This window comes from Acanthochromis polyacanthus, chromosome 24, assembly GCF_021347895.1.
Source record: "Acanthochromis polyacanthus isolate Apoly-LR-REF ecotype Palm Island chromosome 24, KAUST_Apoly_ChrSc, whole genome shotgun sequence".
NCBI classification, from domain to species: Eukaryota; Metazoa; Chordata; class Actinopteri; family Pomacentridae; genus Acanthochromis; species Acanthochromis polyacanthus.
In genome coordinates this window covers 4,555,134-4,580,339 of record NC_067136.1, presented here as the reverse complement: position 1 = coordinate 4,580,339, position 25,206 = coordinate 4,555,134, and the positions used below count along the sequence as shown (strand labels likewise).

At 42.2% G+C, this 25,206-nt stretch overlaps 2 protein-coding genes across 5 annotated transcripts in view; one reads left to right on the top strand and one right to left on the bottom strand.

Annotated features, from left to right (window-relative positions):
* Nucleotides 1–24,921, top strand: part of LOC110970538 (H-2 class II histocompatibility antigen, E-S beta chain-like) — a 37,605-nt gene extending 12,684 nt beyond the window's left edge. The window contains exons 3-6 of one of the 2 annotated variants that reach the window (XR_007940369.1): nucleotides 16,670–16,883; nucleotides 16,929–16,973; nucleotides 17,161–17,228; nucleotides 17,351–17,432. Coding sequence is in view for 1 of the 2 variants with exons in the window: in XM_051944755.1 (XP_051800715.1) it covers nucleotides 16,670–16,883; nucleotides 17,161–17,228; nucleotides 17,351–17,464; nucleotides 24,354–24,382 (425 nt within the window). In the remaining variant the exon portion in view is untranslated. Of the gene's footprint in view, nucleotides 1–16,669; nucleotides 16,884–16,928; nucleotides 16,974–17,160; nucleotides 17,229–17,350; nucleotides 17,465–24,353 lie in introns of those variants that run through there. The other variant, XM_051944755.1, reaches the window with a different exon arrangement.
* LOC127532721 (uncharacterized) lies at nucleotides 7,640–15,440 on the bottom strand. Of its 3 annotated transcripts, none has more exons than XM_051944752.1 (6): nucleotides 14,261–15,440; nucleotides 14,144–14,182; nucleotides 14,000–14,047; nucleotides 13,487–13,927; nucleotides 12,549–12,785; nucleotides 7,640–12,464 (listed from the first exon to the last, which is right to left on the bottom strand). In XM_051944752.1, the coding sequence occupies exon 6, from the start codon at nucleotides 12,182–12,184 to the stop codon at nucleotides 7,895–7,897; it is 4,290 nt and encodes a 1,429-aa protein (XP_051800712.1). In that variant the 5' UTR covers nucleotides 12,185–12,464; nucleotides 12,549–12,785; nucleotides 13,487–13,927; nucleotides 14,000–14,047; nucleotides 14,144–14,182; nucleotides 14,261–15,440; the 3' UTR covers nucleotides 7,640–7,894. The 3 variants fall into 2 exon arrangements, with proteins under 3 accessions (XP_051800712.1, XP_051800713.1, XP_051800711.1); XM_051944751.1 differs by having other exon boundaries at nucleotides 14,144–15,440.
* Nucleotides 24,922–25,206: the final 285 nt, after the last annotated feature.

The window sequence follows — 25,206 nt, the reverse complement described above, 5'->3', positions numbered from 1 at the left end:
TGGAGACCCTCCCTCGGACCCCGCCCAGCACCCCCCTGGTGAGTCATCCGGCTCAACCTCCATCTTCCCCGCCAAAGGAGGCTGACAAGGGAGATGAGGCTGATGGGTGGTTGTCGAAGGCCTTCGTCAGCGTGGTGAGAACAGCCATACTTTATCTCCTCGATAAAGTTCTGGAAACATACAGACAGGATTGCTACGGATGCCAGACCGACCATCCTAGCCAGAAAGAGCACCCATGCCTGGAAACAATTACCTCTCATTTCTTGGAGGACAATTTCTACGCCATCACGGGCAAGATCTACACCCCCAACTTTATCCCAGCCATCCAACACCTCTTAGAACTGCATAACTTCCCCACGGAGGAGAAACGCGTCAGAACCGTTGCTGGAACTGTTTTGTTTGACCTGAGATCAGAGCCGTACATCCAGCAGACCATCGACGATATGTACTGCGACCTGATGAAAAACCACAACACCGTCAAATTGGCAGACCTTGCAACGGTGGCCTACATATGGAAGGACCCCGCAACGCCCTGTAGATACATGAAGTTTTAAAGTGATGGGGAATAACGAGGCTAAAGTCGTGACAGAGGTGGAGAGACACACGACCGTGTCTCATCTCATAGAACTCTTGAGTCAAATGATTTACAACAGAGTTTCAACCGGTAGAAAACCAAACACATTTAGGGTTAGAGCAACAGACGTTGAGAAACTGGAAAAAATGATGGAAGCGGTTAGAACTCGCTCTTTTTCTCCACCTTGGAGCGAGATCGTATGTCGTGCCGTGTCCGTCAGCAGTCCTGATTTGTCGGCTGCCTTTAGAGACATTTTACAAGAACTGGTGAAGGATGTTCTCAAACCCTGGCACCTGACTGCTTTTTATACCCTGTTTGTCGATGTCATTTGTGAGCTTCTGCAAAACAACCACCCTGTAAACATCCAAGTCGAACTGAGAAAATTACATTATAGTATCAACCAAGCAGCAGATTATTCTGTCTTAGCTCAGACTTTAGATATGATAAAAAGTTAATTGTAAGTTTTGTGTTTCAAGAATTATTTTTCTGTCAACAATTTTTTATTCTGTTGTTCAAAAACAGTTAGTTGTAAATTTTGCATGTTAATTTTTTCTGTACTGTTTTATTAAAAATGTTAGTTGTAAGTTTTGCATGTTAATTTTTATTCTGTGCTGTTGTTTTAAAAAAACAAGTTAGTTGTAAGTTTTGTGTTTCAAGAATTATTTTTCTGTCAACAATTTTCTGTTGTTTAAAAAAGTTTAAGTTTTGCATGTTAACAATTTTTTCTGTTGTTTTTTTAAAGTTAGTTGTAAGTTTTGCGTGTTAACAATTTTCTCTGTATCATTGTTTAAGTTTTTGTGTATCAAGAATTATTTCTGTACCGTCGTTTTATTTTTTTAAAAAAATGTTGGTTGTAAGTTTTGTATCAAGATTTTTTCTGTGCTGTTGTTTAATGAAAAAATTAATAAAAAAACTTGATACCAACATCAAATAAAGAAGCTCTGCACAGTATTTTTCTCTCACACCGTCATCAACATGTCTGAGGAAAGCCTCATGAAACAAGTGTATTACGATCCAGCACACCCTGGTAGCTTTGGGGGAATAGAACGACTTCGCAGGGGTGTGCAGAATGAAACGGGGAAAGCGGTCGGGCTTCAGAACGTCAAAGACTTTTTATCCGAGCAGGATACTTACACTTTGCACAAACCAGCCAAAATACATTTTACAAGAAACAGGGTTTTTTCCCCACGCCCTTTGAATCAGTTTCAAGCTGACTTGTGTGATATGCAAGCTTTAGCAGAGTATAATGATGGATATAATTATTTACTGACCGTCATAGATGTGTTTTCCAAGAAGGCTTATGTGCGGACTTTGAAGAGAAAAACAGCGGCAGAGGTGGTAAAGGCCTTTGAATCAGTCTTTGATGAAAGTCAGATGCCTGTAAAACTACAAACTGATGCGGGAAAAGAATTCTTCAACAAGAGTTTTGAGACCCTGATGAAAAAACACAGCATCATACATTTTTCAACAGCCAGCGACCTCAAGGCCTCTGTGGTTGAAAGATTCAACCGTACTTTAAAAAGTAGAATGTGGCGATATTTTACGGCAAACAACACACTGCGATACCTCGATGTCTTGCAAGACTTGGTCAAAAACTATAATCGCAGCTATCACAGCAGTATTAAAATGGCACCTACCGAAGTGACCTCAGAAAATGCAGCTCAAGTGTTTCAAAACCTGTACGGTACCCTCGGTCCGAGCGGTAGGTTAAAAACCAATTTCAAAAAGGGGGACCTAGTCAGGATATCAAAGCTGAGAGGCGTGTTTGATAAAAAATACGAACAAAGTTTTACGGATGAAGTGTTTATAGTGTCTGACCTTTTACCTCGATTTCCACCAATGTATAAATTGGAAGACTATGATGGGGAACCCATTCAAGGCTCATTTTATGAGGCAGAGTTGCAAAAGGTAACAATGAGCAAAGACAAAATCTACCACGTAGAGAAGATTCTGAAACAGCGTACTGTCAGGGGTGAAAAACAAGTTTTTGTCCGGTGGAAAAACTGGCCTGAAAAATTCAACAGCTGGGTCAAAGCCTCTGATTTAAAAAATGTATAAGAATGAATACATGCACGCCACAACCATCATTCCACCATGGATCAACTCAGCAGCGATGGCTTTTACATCACCCTACCTTCCAACGCCAGCGCCAACGTGTTTAAAAATAACACGAGTTCCAGTTACCACGTGGACTTGGCTCAACACCTTGATTTAGAAGGCCCTTGGCAAGTGGCTTTAACGGAGATTTCATACCCTCACACCTGGTTTAACGTTCCTATAGAAGAGGGGTACTTTGAGTGGAGGGAGAAACCTAAAGGAGTCGAGACCGAAATTCACCGTCAAAAAATAAGAGGGGGGTATTACACGAGTGTGAATCAATTAATTGGCGAAATTAACGCTTTTCTTAAAAAAATATCAGCTGATGTTCAGATGGTCTTTAGCACCATTCAAAAAAGAGTTGAGTATCAAGCAGGGGGACAGTACTACTTGCGTTTTCACCCTCCTTTGGCCTACATGATAGGAGTGAACCCGGGGGAGTGGCTAATTTTTGACACAAGAATGGCACCCTACCCCGGAGACATAAAGGCTGGGTTCTATCATCTCTACTGCTATTGTGATGTGATACGTCATCAGCTGGTCGGTGACGCTTACGCTCCTCTCTTGAGAATAGTGGATGCAAAAGGATCTTTCGGAGATATCATCACTCAGTATTTTAACCCTGCCTATTATTTACCTGTGGCAAAAAACCACATTGAAAACATTCACGTAGAAATTAAAACGGATCAAAACACTCCCATCAATTTCAGCTTTGGCAAGACCATCATCAAATTGCATTTTAAACCTGCGGCATCTCAACGCTCTCTGTGAAAAAAAAAAGATGGCAATGTTGAGAGAAGATCCTCACCGTTTTGTGAGTTATTATGAAAATCAAGTAGGAGGTACTCTCCCTGGTTTCTACGGGTCACCTGTGATGTATGGGAGAGGTATAGGTTCTATATTTTCAAAACTGTTTCGTTTTGTAACCCCTCTGCTGAAGAAAGGTTTCACCATTGTTAAACCTCACCTTAAAACGGCAGCGACCAACATCGCCTCGGATGTTTTCAAACACGCGGTGGGAAAAATGACTGAGCAGAAACAGGAGGGCTCTGGGGGTCTCATGGTCTTGTCTCGTAGGCTGCGAAGACGACCTCCGGGGCAACGCCTCTCAACATCTTCTAATAAACACAGTCGTGGTAAGAAGAGGAAATCAGTTACAAGAAGCGGGCGTGCGAAGAGGAAGTCTGCTCGGAACACAGATATATTTTAAACGGGTTAAAAACCACGGCTGAAAAACAAAACAAAAAAAATCATGGCTCTAATCCATCAAAAATCTCCAGAGTGCACCCTCGCAGAGCTGGATTTATTCTCAGCACCGATGACGCAGCTTTCTATCGAAGACAAAATCTACACAGAAATCTCCCCCGTCTCCGCCATCACCGATGGGGGTCCCATAGAGTTTTTTATCCCTGGAGATGGTGAAAAGTACCTGGACTTGAACGATACTTTATTACACGTTCGGGCTAAAATTACCAACGCGGACGGTACAAACCTGGCTAATGACGCCGCAGTGGGTCTCATCAATTATCCCCTCAACACAATTTTTGACCAATGCGACGTTATTCTAGGGGATAGATTGATCTCCCAGTCCAGCGCGACCCATCCATATCGCGCTATGATTGAGGCTCTACTCAACTATTCAGAGGACACCCTCAAAAGTCAGTTTTCTGCCGGACTGTTTTACAAAGACACCGCAGGTGCAGCAGACTCTGTAGTGACCGTGAATGGTCCTAATAGCGGGCTGTGTAAGAGAGCCGCTTTCACAGCCGATTCCGCCGAAGTCCACTTATTCGGACCTCTCCATGGAGACATATTTTTTTCAGAGAGACTCCTTTTAAACTCTGTTGATTTGAGAATTAAATTAACCCGCGCCAACGATGCTTTCTGTCTGATGGGGGCTGCGGATTCCACATTTCGTCTGAGAATATTAGGGGCCTCTTTGTTTGTGAAAAAGTCTCTGTGTCCCCTGCCGTCCGCTTAGGGCATGCGGCGGCCTTAATGAAAGGAAATGCCCTGTACCCTCTGTCCCGTGTTAATGTTAAAACATTTTCTATTCCAGAAAATTCTCGTATTTGCACTCAGGAAAATCTGTTTTTGGGTACTATGCCTAAATATGTGGTTTTGGGTATGGTCCATCATGAAGCTTTCACGGGGAGAAGAAACCTGTCACCCTTCCATTTTCGCCACAATGACGTTGAATATCTAGCCCTGTGTCAGGATGGCAGACAAATTCCAGCCAAGGCCTTCCAGCCACAATTTAACAACGGGTTAACCGTGCGAGAGTTTTATAACATGTTCCTCGCCACCGGGAGACATCTCAAAGATTTACCCCTGAGTATAGACCGTGAGGAATTTAACAACGGATATTCTCTGTTTGTGTTTAATCTCAACCCCGGGGGTGATAACGATGCCCTGTCCGTGGTCTCCAGCGGCAGTTTAAGACTGGAGATGAGATTCAGAGCTCCATTACCAGCTACAACCACATTAATCGTCTATGCATGCTACGACTCTGTTCTTGAAATAAATGCTAAAAGAGAGGTCCTGGTGGATTATTACTAAACCATGGATAATCTTCAGCTGGAGAATCTTTTGCACCGTCTTTTGGGAAGTGTTTTTTGTGGGGTGTGGTCTTCTGACCAACTTTCTCTGCTGAAGCGATCATTTACACCTCCAGCCTGCTTCATAGTCAATACAGACCCCGGCCACCTGCCAGGAGAGCACTGGTTAGCTCTAACTTTGGAAAAGAAAGATGAAGCCACCTTTTTTGACTCTTTTGGATTTCCTCCTGACTTTGTTCACTACCCTGCGAGTATTTTACAGTTTTTGGATGAGCGTTCTCAAAACATTAAATATCAAACCGCTCAATTGCAACACCCCCCGTCAACCGTTTGCGGTCAACACTGCGTTTTTTATCTCTGCCAGCGGGCCCGCGGATTATCTTTTGAACAAGTGTTGTCTTTGTACGACGATGATGTGATCAAAAATGACCTGAAGGTATACAACTTTGTAAAAAGATATCAACGTTGTATTAGAAATGAATCTGTTGGCTTCCCAGAACAGGGGAGTTGCTCTTTACAGCTATTTAGAGAATGCTATCGCGACTAACACTACTGACTAACAATACTATTTTTTTGTGATTTGTTTTTATTATGGTTTCTTGTCTTAAAATGTTGTCTCATGTTTTTGCTTTTAACCACAATTTGTTCTTGTAATTTTTTTGAGAAAAAAAAAACACTGTACGCTTAAAATAAGTTGAATAAACGCTTTATTGATGAAAGACAAAAAAAAAAGTGGTGTGTTTTACAATTATTTATGATCACATGCTCATCCAGTGCGGGGACAGAATTATTGGTTTTCTGTTTCTGCGCAATCTGGTTTGTGGTCCAAAATCTCCTGAGCCCTCATTCACTTCTTCAACCCTTCCCAGGGGCCTTGTCCGATGCCGGGGCAGAGTTATTTGTCTCCCCCTTTTTTTTTTCCTGTGGCTAGCGACGGGTGTGTGTTCTTCAAAACTTTGCAAGCCGTCCTGTCTCAGGGTATGGTATTGTTCGCGTGCATGCGGATTTTTCACGGAGGATAGAGGGATATTCAGTTCTGACAGAGTATTTAAAAAATGTGACCAACCAGTTGGTGGTAGGGTTCGAGTTTTTTTGTAAGGGAGCAAGAGATGTTTGAATAAATCAATCATATGAGACCCGGTTACAACACTTCCCTTATAAAGAAATTCCCCCTTTGAATTCCAACCACCGTCGCTCTTGGACAATTTGGTTAAGATGTAGTTGGCGTTCTTGCGATCTCGTGGGGGGAGGCTTTTCAAAACATCATCAGCCGTGTCATCAAAACCGGGTCTGTCAGATATCCCAGCAGCGAGAGAAGATGTCTCGGCGTCAGTGTCACGGGGGTCTGCGTCCACAGTCTGATCCTGCAGTGTGAGAGTCAGCCGCCTCTGGTCTTTCCGGTCCTGCTTCATGAGGGTCAGATATCTTTGTAACAAAGCGCTGTACTTTTTAATTTTTTCATAAGAACTCAGCCCGGGCTCATTTAGTACAGCTCTCATTCTGTCGTCCAAATCGTCCTCCGCAGTTTCATTGATGGTTGGTGCATGTCGAGTTAAGCCGTTTAATTGATGTGGGGAGACGAGAAACATTTTCTGCGCCTTCTTCAGAGTCATTGTTTGTTCAGGAGCCCTCCTACAAGGTTTCCAATGATAGGTATGGCTGCAGAGAGCAGAGGTAAAAGAAAACCGCCGGTCTGCTTTTTTAAAACCCGGTGTTTATGCTTTAAACCAACTCTCTTATTTGCCAGCAGTCTAATAATTTTTTTCTGCCTTTTCAATTTTTTAAATTGTGTAGGAGATAGAGGGATGTTCCCCTTCAAAAGATTTAAAGCAATCTCACACAATGCCTGAATAAGGTCTGGAGAACTATGAGTGAGAATGTCTTTACGTTTCATAGGCGAAGCGTGGTACAAAGCGCGGAGTAATGGAGCGTTCCTTTTTATGCGAACCGACATGATGATTTAAGATGATGTTTTTGGAAGATAAACGGTCGGCCACTCCTGGGGAAGTACACTGGTTCTCAGCCTGAAACGTTCTGGGGTCGAAGGAGTAAGATCGACCAATAAATAACCATAAGGTTCTTTGGTGGCGTCTTCAAAGCTCTCTAAAAAGAACGCCTTCTGTGATGGGTACATTTGATGAGCTAATATCTTTATCTGTAGCTTATCCCGGGGGTTTTTAAACAAGACCAAATAATTGCTGTTCAAACTGATGGTGCGACTGTGTTTACCCTTGAGAAAGACATTTTGTGTTAAGAGAATAACGGCCATGGACTTATGGTGGCGAAGCTGTGTGAAAATTTTTACAACCTCAGGATGGTCTGAAGCTTGAAAAATGACATCGTCCAGAATGATCAAATGCGTTTTGTTAGGCGGAAACAGGTTTTCATCTTCAAAAGAATCAGGCAGTCCTTCAACAAATTTAATGTTTTTATTCATCCTTTGCAATTCATTGTACATGGGTTGAAACGAAGTATATATCCAGACAATGTTTTCAGGTACCATAGTCATCACATGTTGACAATGCTCAAGAATTTTCCGGACAAAATATGTCTTGCCACACCCGGACGGGCCAGCCAAAAGCATTGAGAAGGGAAAAATGAACCGAGGTTCAAAATCAGTTTCCTCTGTAACAGCAAGATGTGACATTTTTTAAAAAATCAAGTTTTAATAACCAAAAGGCAGAGAAGTTCCATCAGCCAGGAGGCGTCGTTTGTCATACACCACTCGAAACTTTTTCTGAAATGTCAAGTTCTTTAACACAAACCCACTTTTATTACGAACAATGTTGTGCTGTGGTGTGTTAATGACCCTCTGCTGTGAATTGTGTGTTTGGAAACCCTCCACCAGCTCTCTGACACTGTCAAAGTTCACACGCTCGCAGCATTCACGCGTCTGAGTTATACCTTTGACACGCATGACCATTTTTTTTTTATTTTTTGTTTGGTAGGCATAACTTTTGGGACCGGCAGCCACAAACTCCTGAATGCTGTCACCCTCCAACTCATCTGTTAAGTCCCCCAGATAGTTTCCCAGCACTAGAGGGGTCTCACCCTTCTTGACCACATAAATCAGGCTGTCTGTGTCAGTGTAGAGAACCCTCTCTTGCAGCTTTTCCAGATAGCTGTACAACTTGAGTCGTGCGTGTGCTGTGGTGAATGCAGCTAGAAAGACATTACTCTGCCTACCCGGAGGTTGAATGCAGCGCTCAGTGTGTTTCCACTGAAGTAAAGCTCTCTCGCTGTCAAGGACCTGAAAGTACTCTACTTTGTATTTACCCGAAAACAGGTAGTTGAAAAATTCTTCGGGTTCTGTGACGATGCAGGTCTGAAGCAGATTATGTCTCTGTGCAAATTTTCCCCAGAGGCTGTTGAGACACAGTTTAGCCACCTGCCTTTTGACAGGATTTTTCTCAATTTTGGTAGGATCTAATTGGATGTTTTGATGAACCTGATAGTCCCTGATGTATTCCTCCCTGCTGACTTCATCTGAAGCCTCTGGAGGATAACCCGAAGCTTCCTGCTTTCCTTTCAGAAATGTGTGTATGTAGTCCACAAACACCCTGTCACTACTGTCTGGAAAGTGCCAAACCTCTGTTATTTTACCGACTCTGTAACCCATCTCCAAAGCCTTGTGAAACTCCACACTCACCCACACCCCTGTCAATGCTCTGGCCTCATCGTCGTGATGACAGGGGCCCTCTTGATGGTTATTTTCTGCACAGGTTCTGCAAAGTGTGAAGATGAGTTTACCCTGTGAGGTTTTGTAAGGTAAAACAGGGAAAAATAGCCCACGCGGCGGGTAGACGGTGGCACGAATGAACCCATAGTAGTCTCTAGGATCCCCAAAATCTTTGTAGATGATGGTTGGGTGACCTAGCGGATAAGAACAGGTGCTGTTAACAAATGGATAAAGAGACGTAAAGTCCACATAGTGAATCTGTTCTTCAGGTTCAGCCGTGTGTCTCAATTTTAGGGCACACGTTCTGCCCCCGTAAAGGGCTTTGCGTGGGGAGAGAGGTTCAGGGGGGTCAAAAACACTGAGAAACTCTTTCACCTCTGCACAGGATTTTTTCATCTCATTCCACACATGTTCTCTCATGACAACAACTCGGATGCCATGTTGAGATTCCAACCTGCGCACTCTGTCCTCACCGGCCACATGCAGTTCCCCAAAGGAAACGCCTCTCAAGGTGCAGGTCTCTGTAGGAGAGAAACAACTAGGACACCCGTGGTAAAAGCAACCGTGAAACTCCCAAACACATTTTACACCATCAATCTCTGCGTAACCGTCCACAAAAAAAGAACCAATCTGTTTTTCCCCCAAGTTCAGAGCGTGCTGGATAAAGATTTTCTGTTTGTGCATGACCCACTCTAACCACTGAATGGAGGGCTCCGAGAATCTTTTACACTGACCTCTGTACTCGTACGGGCATGGTATAGCGAGAGTATTGGGCTGTAGAAATTTGGTAAGAAACACCCTCATGCAAGCAGAGGCAATAGTGATCGAACCAAACGGATCCACCCCCGTTTCGCTGAGAAACTGTTCTCTGAATCGAACACAGGCCTTGGACAGAATGTCAACATCATTTTTACAGTAACGCACAGCCTCCTTCCTGAAATCGAAGGTGCCGCGACTGACTTGACCGTACCACTCATAAAACTCTTTCTGCTCGGTCAGTGTCATGCGTTCTGTGCCATATTCGGCTGGCAAAGGATAGACTCCCACATACCCAAGACGCCCCGCTGAGCTGAAATGGTGTGGAAAGTACCCCTTGATCTGGTCGGTGAAGCCCAGAGCCTTTGGCATAGCACTGAGCCTCATGGCTAGGAAAGAAAGAGAGTCAATGAATTTTAGTTGATAGTGGGGTTCCTCAAAACTGAGAAGTTTACTTCCAGTCATGAGAATCTGCTGCGGTACTACACCTTCTTTCAGCATGCCCCTCAAAATCAGGTAGCCGTCAAATCCTCTAGCATTATGTGCAATAAAAACATTTCTTCGGTAGCGGTTGCTTCTGAAATGCAGAAGAAAATGTTTAACACACTGCAGACCATAAAACACCTTCTCCGTACCTTTCAATGTTTTTGCACAGACTAGAAAGGGGATGTGCTCGCCTTTCTCGTTCACAAATGTTTCAAAATCATAAAAAACCAAATCAGGATGATCATTTATTTGTGAGAGCGGTTGAATGTAGCATTGGTGATTACCGAGGATTACATCAGACCCGGCCGGTAATTTTTCTCCACAAATTTTGCATTTGGTGCTGCAGCTATGCGTCGCCTTGCCTGTGTGCATGTTAACGTAGTAGCATAGTTTGCACCGCGTACATTTTTTTACCCTGTCACAGAGAGCAGAGGGTTGTCTGTTCAAATGACTCGGTTTAGTCTCTTTGTGTCTAGCAAAACAGGAGATCGAGCGACAGATCCTGTTACAGTCTGAGCAGTGCAAAGGCTGGAGGTCTTCTGTAGGACAGATAGGGTCATTACAAACCTGACAGTAACCTCGGCAACTGTGCACATAGGAGCAGTCAAAACCCTTGTAGCAATGATGGCAGACAAATTTTGCACCTATAAAAGCTTTGAGATTCTTTATACCGTAGTAATGGTTTTGCAGTAAAAACAAAAACAACGGTCTGGAGCGATCTGGGTAGTCTGTCTCAAAATGTGAGAGGGGTTGACTGTGAGATGTCGGATAAAAAATCACAATTTTACGTTTGACAATTTCTTCAAACCTGCTCACATCACCAAAAGTGACGGGGGTCTGCTCATCCAGACCGGCTTGACGCTGCAACTCACGGGCCAGTTTTACACACTGGTTAACTGTGTGATCTGGATGCATCACGTGAGCTAGACTGATGGCAAAGCAGAGCTGATCTTTGCGATTCAGCACAATGTACAAGCAGCGTTTTTTTTTGGTGACAATTTCACAATCTAGAGTTCGTGCAAGCTTACGTTTTCCACCGCCCCTGGGATTACGTACAACCTGAACAACAAATTCCACATTCTCATCTGCGACAATGCTGTTGTTAGACTGCACTAACCGGTCAAGCAAACCTTCAAAAGCAGGAAGAACATTTCCACCTTGATCAGCAACAACAACAGAGACGTGGTCTCGCACATTTTCACCTACCACCTCCAGCTGAATGATGTCATTTCGTCTAGCATGTAATTCAGCCTCCAGAGATAACCTATGAATTATCCCCATCACATCAGAATAAAACTGAGCAAGATTCGGTTCGGCAGCGGGTTCGGGTACTGTGAAAGCGCGCCGCATGACCACTGTGTTAAAGCGGTCGTGTGAAGTTGATCTGGTCTCATCATCCCCTACACCGTGACCTCGCTGATGAGCCGGAGGTCTTTGTGACTCTTCTGAAGAAGAGGTTGGTAGTGAAAAAATCTCAATCAAATCCTGATGAGAATCTGGTGAGAGTGGAGAATGAGGCTCTGTCTGGTCGTTTAAATGCTGAAGCGCCATTTCAATCGGTCTCAGAGGGTCATTAGAGTAACTGTTTGGTGGCTGTGTGTCTGGAGAGGCTGGGGGAGAAAGAATTTCGACCAAATTCTGATGAGAATCTGGTGAGAGTGGAGAATGAGGCTCTGTCTGGTCGTTTAAATGCTGAAGCGCTATTTCAATCGGTCTCAGAGGGTCATTAGAGTAACTGTTTGGTGGCTGTGTGTCTGGAGAGGCTGGGGGAGAAAGAATTTCGACCAAATTCTGATGAGAATCTGGTGAGAGTGGAGAATGAGGCTCTGTCTGGTCGTTTAAATGCTGAAGCGCCATTTCAATCGGTCTCAGAGGGTCATTAGAGTAACTGTTTTGTGATTCTGATTTTGTGAATGCAAAAGAGGAATCATCTAGATTATGTCTAACATCTATGTGAGAGGGGACAGGGGTAGGATTTAATTGACCTAAAGCTATCGCTATTTCATCAAGATCAGGATCTACTTCTTTATCCATGTTTAAGGGGGAAATGTCACACCTTGCAGTTTTTTTTAAATTTACATTTTCTCACACAAGGTTAAAACAGAGGACATGAAAGTTTGTACTACTTGACACAGTAGCTGAAGAGTGACGTGGGGTGGTTTCAACCGTTTCGGCCCGCTCTGACTTTCAGGTGGCAGGTTTGTCTCCTCACTTATATGCAGTTGTTGTTCTGGCCCCCTCTGACTTTCTGGTAGCGGGTTTGTCTCCTCACTCCTATGCAGTGGTGCTGGGGTTGCTGCGTTTTGATGGACCTCTGTAAAGAAAAAAATGTTAGAAATCTAGAATCTAGAAATGGAAAATTGTAAAAAAAAACAAAAAACAAAACAACAAAACGTACCATTAAACAACCGCTTGGCAGTTGTGTTCTTCGCCGTCACTTTTCGAGCACGGCGTTGTACAGGCTTCTGCGGTGCCCAGAGTACGTTGGTTGCAGCATGGCTGTAGGATGTAGATGGCTGTGGATCTGCAGCCAGCAGAACTGGCACAGAAGGAGGTTGCTGTTCTGTTGGTGAGGTTGGAGGTGTGTCTGGAATGATGATTGAGTCCGCTGGATCTGATACTGCAGGTTGTGGATCTGTTGCATATGATAAAATAATGTGTGACAAATGTTAGAAGATCATAGTACAGAATATATGGGTATATATTATGTAGTTATAATATACATATATATACATATATATATATATACCAGTATGTGTATGTATAGTTATAATTATATAGTCATAATACATAGTATATAGTAAAACACACCATGGGTTATGTAGATAGTACACCGTGCTATGTAAATGCAAAATGTAATCTACACTTCTAAGATCCAAGCTTTGGTTTGGTTTGCATTTGAGTTTTTTCTACTTAGAAGGGATAAGGAGTAACCAATAAATATAAAAACTGGATAATATCTGATTATTATGTTTATTACATTTACATTATATAAATATTTTTTTACTAGATTTACATTGTACCGGTAAATATTATTATTATTATTTGTAGTAATATTAGTATTAGTATTAACAATATCCCCTTTTGGGAGAAAATAATTTAAAAAAAACCAAAAATATATGGATGGCAGATCTTCATAGGTTAGCACACACACACACACAGGGTTGACATGCAGCTACACGCAGACGCACAGGGACTACGTCATAGAGATGCGACATCAAGGCTGACGTAATTTTCATTTGAACAATAACCGCGCTCGGGGTAAGAGCTCCTCAAACTTTTTAAAAACTTTTCCAGCATCATTTAAATTGGAAAAAGTAATAAATTAAGACTCACCCGAGTCTGTCCTCAGTGTAGTCGGGTTTTCACGCCGTGGTGGAGCTCCGGCTGAGCTCTGACGTTCGGGAACCGCCAGAGGCTGAACACCGGTGCTGCCGGGCGGTCTGACCGGCTGAGGTGCTCTGTTTCTGGGGTTTTGAGCTGGTCGAGTGCCCGTGGCTCTCGGAGGCTTCGCCCCGGACTTGGACTTCTTTTTCTGCGGGGGTTGTGTCTCTGAATTGCCGGCACGTTTCACGCTAGGCCCGGGTCGGGAAGTCTCCGGCGGAGATGAAGCTGCAGGATGCTGCGGACCTCCGACCGACCTCTGACCGGCTCGAGAAGGTTCACTGGCCGGCTGAAGATTCACGGTGGGACCCGCTGTTTCACCCAACCATTCATCCTCAAAAAAGGACTGCAAATCACCCGGATCCGGTAGGCACCTTATAGCCGCTTCATAATCTGTAAACAGTTGTTTTTTCCTGTTATTATTGTTTTTGTAGATATGCAGATCTTTTTTTTTTTTAAACCTACCGAAATCTGATTGCGGATAGACAGATCCGTTGTCGCCCACTGGGATCACTTTAATGAGACAGGCAAAAACAAAAAAACAAACCATTAAACTTTTTAACAAAAAATAAACATAGGCTTATACAATACAGAAAAAATAATACTCACCAGAACGTCTTGGTGCTGAATGGATCTCGGCTCTAACTTCTAAAATACACAGAGGATAACAGTCATGTGGATATCAAGATAGCTTGAAGAAATTGTGCCAAAATGAGTTTTGTTTACCGTGAGTCATGTCTGGACGTGTCTCTTGGCGTGTGCGTGTCCTCCGATGGTACTTGTGTGTCGGAGAACGTGATTTTTATACCCAGTTTTCGCGGTCTTTTCCTCGTATTCCCACACATATTAATAACAAAACACTTTACTTGTGAAATGAAACATGGAAAAACACCTTTTCAACCCTTAGAAAAGCATTTTCTATGCCTTTTCAAACTTTAGCAAACTTTAGAAAAGCATTCACTATGCTTTTTCCCTTTTCAAAAACCTTAGAAGGCATTTTTCTACGCCCTGCATGTCACTGACAGCATGTCTGTGTGTGTGTCTGTGTGTGTGTGTGTGTGTGTGTGTGTGTGTGTGTGTGTGTGTGTGTGTGTGTGTGTGTGCGCGTGTGCGTGTGTGTGTGTGCATGCATGTATGTGTCATGTATGAGAGAGTAGTTGGAGAAAGAGGAGGTGTGTGTGTGTGTGTGTGTGTGCGTGTGTGTTGCATAGAGTCAGAAAAACATATCATTCTGGTTTGTTGTTCTCACGCTCTCTCTCAATGTGGGGTGTTTTTCTCACCTCCGTCTCATTGTCATGCAAAAGTGGCTGCATTGCTGTGAAAAATGGTGAACCTCATCTCACATGCACAAACTTTTTGCACTCAGTTAATGTGAGTTGTGTATTCCTTGTTGCTGGCTTTGTAGAAGTTTCTCCCTGTCTCAGCTGGGTACCAGTCTGAGTTGTGTGTGTGTGTGTGTGTGTGTGTGTGTGTGTGTGTGTGTGTGTGTGTGTGTGTGTGTGTGTGAAAGAAATGCATGTCCAAAATACTACTATGTAACACAACACAGGTGCAGTTAGAACAACTCCATCAGACATAGTATTAGTAGCACAATAGTAGTAGGTGTAGTACTAGAAGTTTCTCCTGAGAGAGAGAGGAGAAGGCGAAGGAGGAGGAGAAGGTGGAGGACCATGGGAACGAGGGTGATGTCCTCCCTACCCGGAGGACGAGGAGGTGAAGGAGGAGGAGGAGGTGGAGGGTGATGTCCTCCCTCCCCGGAGGACGAGGAGGTGGACCGTGGGAACGAGGGTGATGTCATTGCTTAATTTATGCTAATTTATGCTAATTTATGCTGACCTCATGTTTCCTTTTGTTCGCCCAGTGAACAAAAGATCCATCAAATTTTGACACATTGTGGTTAGATCCTCTCTCTCATATCCCTAGAATAACATATTATTAAATGTTATTTTTAATGCACAGTAACAGAGTAGAACAAAGTCGTTCTACAGGTAATGAAGACGACAATAATTCAGAAGCACACAGTCAGTGACGGAGTAAAACATTAAAATATGATGTTATGAATATTAACTTTAACTTCTTTCAAACCTGTTTTTCTCTGAACAGTAAAAAAATACACCATGAGGCCAAAATGTGACTGTTAGATAAACGTAAAACTATTTACATCCTCGTTTAACCGCTATAGGACCATCAGAGAACGCTATAGAACCGTCAGAGAACCTCTATAGAACCATCAGAGAACCGCTATAAAACCATCAGGGAACATCTATAGAACCGTCAGAGAACCTTTATGGCACCGTCAGAGAACTGCTATAGAACCACCAGAGAATCGCTATAGAGCCATCAGAAAACAGTCATAGAACCACCATAGAACCATCAGAGAACCTCTATAGAACGGTCAGAGAACGGTTAGAGAACAGTCAGAGAACAGTCAGAGAATCGCTATAGAGCCATCAGAACAGCAGCAGGTTTCTAAAAGTCTTGCTGACATCAGGTTGCTCTCTCTGACTGGCCACTCATCGCCGTCTAACCTGGAGCCTCACATCTCTGAAAACGTTACAGTAAATTTTTAGTGAGGCTTTATCAGGATAAACTGATCACATATTTGATGTTTACACAGCTACTTTCTCACCTGAAATAATCTGAAAACCACATTTTGTATCATAATAACAGCAGTATTCCCAAAAAACTTGTCTCCACTGAAAGTTTTCTCCTCCCTTCCCGCTGGTCTAAATGCATTATGGGTTATTTGGCCGCCCCAGTCCACACAAGTCTGGTCTGATGCAGTCTGGATAAATGTGGGCAGAGCCAGAACATTTCGAGGTATTTCTTGCGATCTCAGACAGATGTGTTCTTTGAATTGGAACAGTACTCAGTCTCTGACTGATGACGTTTCACGAATTCATTTGAACACGCATTGAGAAACGGCCTCAGACTACAGTTAAAGCAGAGAGCATTGTGGTAGTTTAGCAGCAGGGGGCACTGTGACAGAGACTTCTGAGGAGGCTCATGACCTCCAACCAGAACTCAGGATCTACAGAGTTCCTGTCCCTGTTATTATTTATTATTGATCTCCTTCTGTTGGTGGAATGATGCTACTGTTGCTAGCTGTTCCAGTAATGATGTCATGTCTTGTAGCTCCGCCCACCATCAGGCTGTACTCCACGACGCCCCCCTCTGGTCATCATCCATCCATGCTGGTCTGCAGCGTCTACGACTTCTACCCCAAAAACATCAAAGTGAGCTGGTTCAGAGACGGGAAGGAGGTCACCTCAGATGTTACCTCCACCGAGGAGATGGAGGACGGGGACTGGTACTACCAGATCCACTCACACCTGGAGTACACACCCAGGTAAGTCCAGGACCAGATCCACTCACACCTGGAGTACACACCCAGGTAAGACCAGGACCAGATCCACTCACACCTGGAGTACACACCCAGGTAAGACCAGGACCAGATCCACTCACACCTGGACTTTGCTGGGTGTGTACTCCAGGTCCAGGTCCAGGTCCAGGTCCAAGTTCAGGTCCAGGTCCAGGTCCAGGTCCAGGTCCAGGTCCAGGTCCAGGTCTATATTCAGGTCCAGGTCCACATTAATGGATCAGTGATGGTGTTTGTGTTGCTGCAGGTCTGGAGAGAAGATCTCCTGTGTGGTGGAACACGCCAGCCTGAAAGAACCTCTGAGAACCGACTGGGGTAAAGACCTGTCTGTCTGTCTGTCACCTGTCTGTCTCTCGCCTGTCTGTCTGTCTGTCTGTCTGTCTCTAACCTGTCTGTCTGTCTGTCTGTCTCTCACCTGTCTGTCTGTCTGTCCTCAGATCCGTCCATGCCTGAGTCTGAGAGGAACAAGATCGCTATCGGAGCCTCAGGACTGGTTCTGGGTCTGGTCTTATCTCTGGCTGGATTCATCTACTACAAGAGGAAGGCCCGAGGTCAGACCAGTTTACACCAGTTTAACACCAGTTAATACCAGTTTACACCAGTTTACACCAGTTTATACCAGTTTACACCAGTTAATACCAGTTTACACCAGTTTATGCCAGTTTAACACCAGTTAATACCAGTTTACACCAGTTAATACCAGTTTATATCAGTTTACACCAGTTTATACCATTTTACACCAGTTAATGCCAGTTTACACCAGTTTATGCCAGTTTAACATCAGTTAATACCAGTTTACACCAGTTAATACCAGTTTACACCAGTTAACACCAGTTTATGCCAGTTTACACCAGTTAATACCAGTTTATGCCAGTTTATGCCAGTTTACACCAGTTAATACCAGTTTATATCAGTTTACACCAGTTAATACCAGTTAATACCAGTTTACACCAGTTTACGCCAGTTAATACCAGTTTACACCAGTTTACACCAGTTAATACCAGTTTACACCAATTTACGCCAGTTTACACCAGTTAATACCAGTTTACGCCAGTTTACACCAGTTAATACCAGTTTACACCAGTTTACACCAGTTAATACCAGTTTACACCAGTTTACGCCAGTTTACACCAGTTAATACCAGTTTACGCCAGTTTACACCAGTTAATACCAGTTAATACCAGTTTACACCAGTTTACGCCAGTTTACACCAGTTAATACCAGTTTACACCAGTTTACACCAGTTAATAAAGTTTACACCAGTTAATACCAGTTTACACCAGTTTACACCAGTTAATGCCAGTTTACACCAGTTTATGCCAGTTTACACCAGTTAATACCAGTTTACACCAGTTTACGCCAGTTTACACCAGTTAATACCAGTTTACGCCAGTTTATACCAGTTAATACCAGTTTACGCCAGTTTATGCCAGTTTACACCAGTTAATACCAGTTTACACCAGTTTACACCAGTTTACGCCAGTTTACACCAGTTAATACCAGTTTAGACCAGTTTACACCAGTTAATACCAGTTTACACCAGTTTACGCCAGTTTACACCAGTCAATACCAGTTTACACCAGTTTACACCAGTTAATACCAGTTTACGCCAGTTTATACCAGTTAATACCAGTTTACGCCAGTTTATGCCAGTTTACACCAGTTAATACCAGTTTACACCAGTTTACACCAGTTTACGCCAGTTTACACCAGTTAATACCAGTTTAGACCAGTTTACACCAGTTAATACCAGTTTACACCAGTTTACGCCAGTTTACACCAGTCAATACCAGTTTACACCAGTTTACACCAGTTAATGCCAGTTTACACCAGTTAATACCAGTTTACGCCAGTTTATACCAGTTAATACCAGTTTACGCCAGTTTATGCCAGTTTACACCAGTTAATACCAGTTTACACCAGTTTATGCCAGTTTACACCAGTTTACGCCAGTTTACACCAGTTAATACCAGTTTACACCAGTTAATACCAGTTTACACCAGTTTACGCCAGTTTACACCAGTTAATACCAGTTTACACTAGTTAATACCAGTTTACACCAGTTTACGCCAGTTTACACCAGTTAATACCAGTTTACGCCAGTTTACACCAGTTAATACCAGTTTACACCAGTTTACACCAGGTAATACCAGTTTACACCAGTTTACGCCAGTTTACACCAGTTAATACCAGTTTACACCAGGTTATGCCAGTTTACACCAGTTTATGCCAGTTTAACACCAGTTTATACCAGTTTATACCAGTTTACACCAGTTTATACCAGTTTACACCAGTTAATACCAGTTTACACCAGTTTATGCCAGTTTAACACCATTTAATACCAGTTTACACCAGTTAATACCAGTTTATATCAGTTTACACCAGTTAATAAAGTTTACACCAGTTAATACCAGTTTACACCAGTTTATGCCAGTTTAACACCAGTTAATACCAGTTTACACCAGTTAATACCAGTTTATATCAGTTTACACCAGTTTATACCATTTTACACCAGTTAATGCCAGTTTACACCAGTTTATGCCAGTTTAACATCAGTTAATACCAGTTTACACCAGTTAATACCAGTTTACACCAGTTAACACCAGTTTATGCCAGTTTACACCAGTTAATACCAGTTTATGCCAGTTTATGCCAGTTTACGCCAGTTAATACCAGTTTACACCAGTTTACACCAGTTAATACCAGTTTATATCAGTTTACACCAGTTTATACCATTTTACACCAGTTAATGCCAGTTTACACCAGTTTATGCCAGTTTAACATCAGTTAATACCAGTTTACACCAGTTAATACCAGTTTACACCAGTTAACACCAGTTTATGCCAGTTTACACCAGTTAATACCAGTTTATGCCAGTTTATGCCAGTTTACACCAGTTAATACCAGTTTATATCAGTTTACACCAGTTAATACCAGTTAATACCAGTTTACACCAGTTTACGCCAGTTAATACCAGTTTACACCAGTTTACACCAGTTAATACCAGTTTACACCAATTTACGCCAGTTTACACCAGTTAATACCAGTTTACGCCAGTTTACACCAGTTAATACCAGTTTACACCAGTTTACACCAGTTAATACCAGTTTACACCAGTTTACGCCAGTTTACACCAGTTAATACCAGTTTACGCCAGTTTACACCAGTTAATACCAGTTTACACCAGTTTACGCCAGTTTACACCAGTTAATACCAGTTTACACCAGTTTACACCAGTTAATAAAGTTTACACCAGTTAATACCAGTTTACACCAGTTTACACCAGTTAATGCCAGTTTACACCAGTTTATGCCAGTTTACACCAGTTAATACCAGTTTACACCAGTTTACGCCAGTTTACACCAGTTAATACCAGTTTACGCCAGTTTATACCAGTTAATACCAGTTTACGCCAGTTTATGCCAGTTTACACCAGTTAATACCAGTTTACACCAGTTTACACCAGTTTACGCCAGTTTACACCAGTTAATACCAGTTTAGACCAGTTTACACCAGTTAATACCAGTTTACACCAGTTTACGCCAGTTTACACCAGTCAATACCAGTTTACACCAGTTTACACCAGTTAATGCCAGTTTACACCAGTTAATACCAGTTTACGCCAGTTTATACCAGTTAATACCAGTTTACGCCAGTTTATGCCAGTTTACACCAGTTAATACCAGTTTACACCAGTTTATGCCAGTTTACACCAGTTTACGCCAGTTTACACCAGTTAATACCAGTTTACACCAGTTAATACCAGTTTACACCAGTTTACGCCAGTTTACACCAGTTAATACCAGTTTACACCAGTTAATACCAGTTTACACCAGTTTACGCCAGTTTACACCAGTTAATACCAGTTTACGCCAGTTTACACCAGTTAATACCAGTTTACACCAGTTTACACCAGGTAATACCAGTTTACACCAGTTTACGCCAGTTTACACCAGTTAATACCAGTTTACACCAGGTTATGCCAGTTTACACCAGTTTATGCCAGTTTAACACCAGTTTATACCAGTTTATACCAGTTTACACCAGTTTATACCAGTTTACACCAGTTAATACCAGTTTACACCAGTTTATGCCAGTTTAACACCATTTAATACCAGTTTACACCAGTTAATACCAGTTTATATCAGTTTACACCAGTTAATAAAGTTTACACCAGTTAATACCAGTTTACACCAGTTTATGCCAGTTTAACACCAGTTAATACCAGTTTACACCAGTTAATACCAGTTTATATCAGTTTACACCAGTTTATACCATTTTACACCAGTTAATGCCAGTTTACACCAGTTTATGCCAGTTTAACATCAGTTAATACCAGTTTACACCAGTTAATACCAGTTTACACCAGTTAATACCAGTTTATATCAGTTTACACCAGTTAATACCTGTTAATACCAGTTTACACCAGTTTACGCCAGTTAATACCAGTTTACACCAGTTTACACCAGTTAATACCAGTTTACACCAGTTTACGCCAGTTTACACCAGTTAATACCAGTTTACGCCAGTTTACACCAGTTTACACCAGTTTATGCCAGTTTACACCAGTTTACGCCAGTTTACACCACTTAATACCAGTTTACACCAGTTAATACCAGTTTATATCAGTTTACACCAGTTTATACCATTTTACACCAGTTAATGCCAGTTTACACCAGTTTATGCCAGTTTAACATCAGTTAATACCAGTTTACACCAGTTAATACCAGTTTACACCAGTTAATACCAGTTTATATCAGTTTACACCAGTTAATACCAGTTAATACCAGTTTACACCAGTTTACGCCAGTTAATACCAGTTTACACCAGTTTACACCAGTTAATACCAGTTTACGCCAGTTTACACCAGTTAATACCAGTTTACGCCAGTTTACACCAGTTTACACCAGTTTATGCCAGTTTACACCAGTTTACGCCAGTTTACACCACTTAATACCAGTTTACACCAGTTTATGCCAGTTTACACCAGTTTACGCCAGTTTACACCAGTTTATGCCAGTTAATGCCAGTTTACACCAGTTTATGCCAGTTTAACATCAGTTAATACCAGTTTACACCAGTTAATACCAGTTTACACCAGTTAACACCAGTTTATGCCAGTTTACACCAGTTAATACCAGTTTATGCCAGTTTACACCAGTTAATACCAGTTTATATCAGTTTACACCAGTTAATACCAGTTAATACCAGTTTACGCCAGTTAATACCAGTTTACACCAGTTTACACCAGTTAATACCAGTTTACACCAGTTTACGCCAGTTTACACCAGTTAATACCAGTTTACACCAGTTTACGCCAGTTTACACCAGTTAATACCAGTTTACGCCAGTTTACAGCAGTTAATACCAGTTTACACCAGTTTACACCAGGTAATACCAGTTTACACCAGTTTACACCAGGTTATGCCAGTTTAACACCAGTTTATACCAGTTTATACCAGTTTACACCAGTTAATACCAGTTTACACCAGTTTACGCCAGTTTACACCAGTTAATACCAGTTTACGCCAGTTTACACCAGTTAATACCAGTTTACGCCAGTTTATACCAGTTAATACCAGTTTACGCCAGTTTATGCCAGTTTACACCAGTTAATACCAGTTTACACCAGTTTATGCCAGTTTACACCAGTTTACGCCAGTTTACACCAGTTAATACCAGTTTACACCAGTTAATACCAGTTTACATCAGTTTGCGCCAGTTTACACCAGTTAATACCAGTTTACACCAGTTTACGCCAGTTTACACCAGTTAATACCAGTTTACACCAGTTTACACCAGTTAATACCAGTTTACACCAGTTAATACCAGTTTACACCAGTTTACACAAGTTAATGCCAGTTTACACCAGTTTATGCCAGTTTACACCAGTTAATACCAGTTTACACCAGTTTACGCCAGTTTACACCAGTTAATACCAGTTTACGCCAGTTTATACCAGTTAATACCAGTTTACGCCAGTTTATGCCAGTTTACACCAGTTAATACCAGTTTACACCAGTTTATGCCAGTTTACACCAGTTAATACCAGTTTACACCAGTTTACACCAGGTAATACCAGTTTACACCAGTTTACGCCAGTTTACACCAGTTAATACCAGTTTATGCCAGTTTATGCCAGTTTACACCAGTTAATACCAGTTTATATCAGTTTACACCAGTTAATACCAGTTAATACCAGTTTACACCAGTTTACGCCAGTTAATACCAGTTTACGCCAGTTAATACCAGTTTACACCAGTTTACACCAGTTAATACCAGTTTACACCAGTTTACACCAGTTTACACCAGTTAATACCAGTTTACGCCAGTTTACACCAGTTAATACCAGTTTACACCAGTTTACACCAGGTAATACCAGTTTACACCAGTTTACGCCAGTTTACACCAGTTAATACCAGTTTACACCAGGTTATGCCAGTTTAACACCAGTTTATACCAGTTTATACCAGTTTACACCAGTTTACACCAGTTTATGCCAGTTTACACCAGTTTACGCCAGTTTACACCACTTAATACCAGTTTACACCAGTTTATGCCAGTTTACACCAGTTTACGCCAGTTTACACCAGTTTATGCCAGTTAATGCCAGTTTACACCAGTTTATGCCAGTTTAACATCAGTTAATACCAGTTTATATCAGTTTACACCAGTTAATACCAGTTAATACCAGTTTACACCAGTTTACGCCAGTTAATACCAGTTTACACCAGTTTACGCCAGTTTACGCCAGTTTACACCAGTTAATACCAGTTTACGCCAGTTTACACCAGTTAATACCAGTTTACACCAGTTTACACCAGGTAATACCAGTTTACACCAGTTTACACCAGTTAATACCAGTTTACACCAGGTTATGCCAGTTAATACCAGTTTACACCAGGTTATGCCAGTTAATACCAGTTTACACCAGTTTACACCAGTTTACACCAGTTAATACCAGTTTACGCCAGTTTACACCAGTTAATACCAGTTTACACCAGTTTACACCAGGTAATACCAGTTTACTTCAGTTTACACCAGTTAATACCAGTTTACACCAGGTTATGCCAGTTTAACACCAGTTTATACCAGTTTATACCAGTTTACACCAGTTAATACCAGTTTACGCCAGTTTACACCAGTTAATACCAGTTTACGCCAGTTTATACCAGTTAATACCAGTTTATGCCAGTTTACGCCAGTTAATACCAGTTTACACCAGTTAATACCAGTTTACACCAGTTTACTTCATTGTACTCTAAACATATAGTTTAGAATAAACTTTTCTTCATCCTGCAGCAGGGACATCTTATACCAGTTTTTGACCAGTATGCACAGGGTTATGCCAGTCAAAATCAGTTTAGACTAGTTTAATCCAGTTTATTGATGTCCTGTGAGTATTTGATGTTGATGTCTTTATTTATTCTCTTTTTCCAGGACGTACTCTGGTTCCAACCACTAACTGAGGACGGATCCTGGTCCTGCCTTTGGTTCTGATTCTGGTCCTGGTCCTAGTTCTGGTTCTGTTTGTCAGATGGGATAATAATGAGTTTGTGCTTCAACCTGCTTCCTGTTTTCAGATGATGATTAGCTAGAGACTTTATTCCTTCTGTGGGGAAATTAATATGATAAATAAAAATACAATAAAGAGAGGGTCTGGACTGTTCTAGACCTGATCCAGGACTGGACCTAATGCTCAAACTGGACCTGTTCTGCTGGTCCTGGACGAGAGTTGTAGTTGGTCCGATCCTGGACCAGGGCTCTAGTCCTGGTTCTGCTGGTCCAGGTCTCTGTTTCTGCTGGTCCTGGTTCTACAGGTCCTGGACAAGGTCCAGGTCCTGGTTCTGCTGGTCCTGGTTCTCCTAGTCCTGGTCCTGGTCCTGGTTCTGTTGCTTCTTGTATCTGCTTCCAAATCATGTAATCAGGTCTTTGATTCTGCTGCAGCTCATCTGATTCACATTCTGACATTTTTACAGGATGTTTAATAAACCGTCTCCAACTCTGATCTGTCAGTCAGCTGCTTTTTACCTGGACAGGTGTGTTCAGGTCACTGACCCTACACCCAGCAACACTTTATACCAGTTTATACCAGTTTATACCAGTTTATACCACTTTACACCAGTTTATAGGATATACCTGTGTATACCAGTATAAACCAGTAGCTCCAGGAGTTAGAGACTAGAGACAGACACCACCTAGACTCTGACTCCTCTGAAGGAGAAAGAGACTATAGAGGGAGGCCACCAAGACTCTATGACTCCTCTGAAGCAGAAAGAGACTAGAGAGGGAG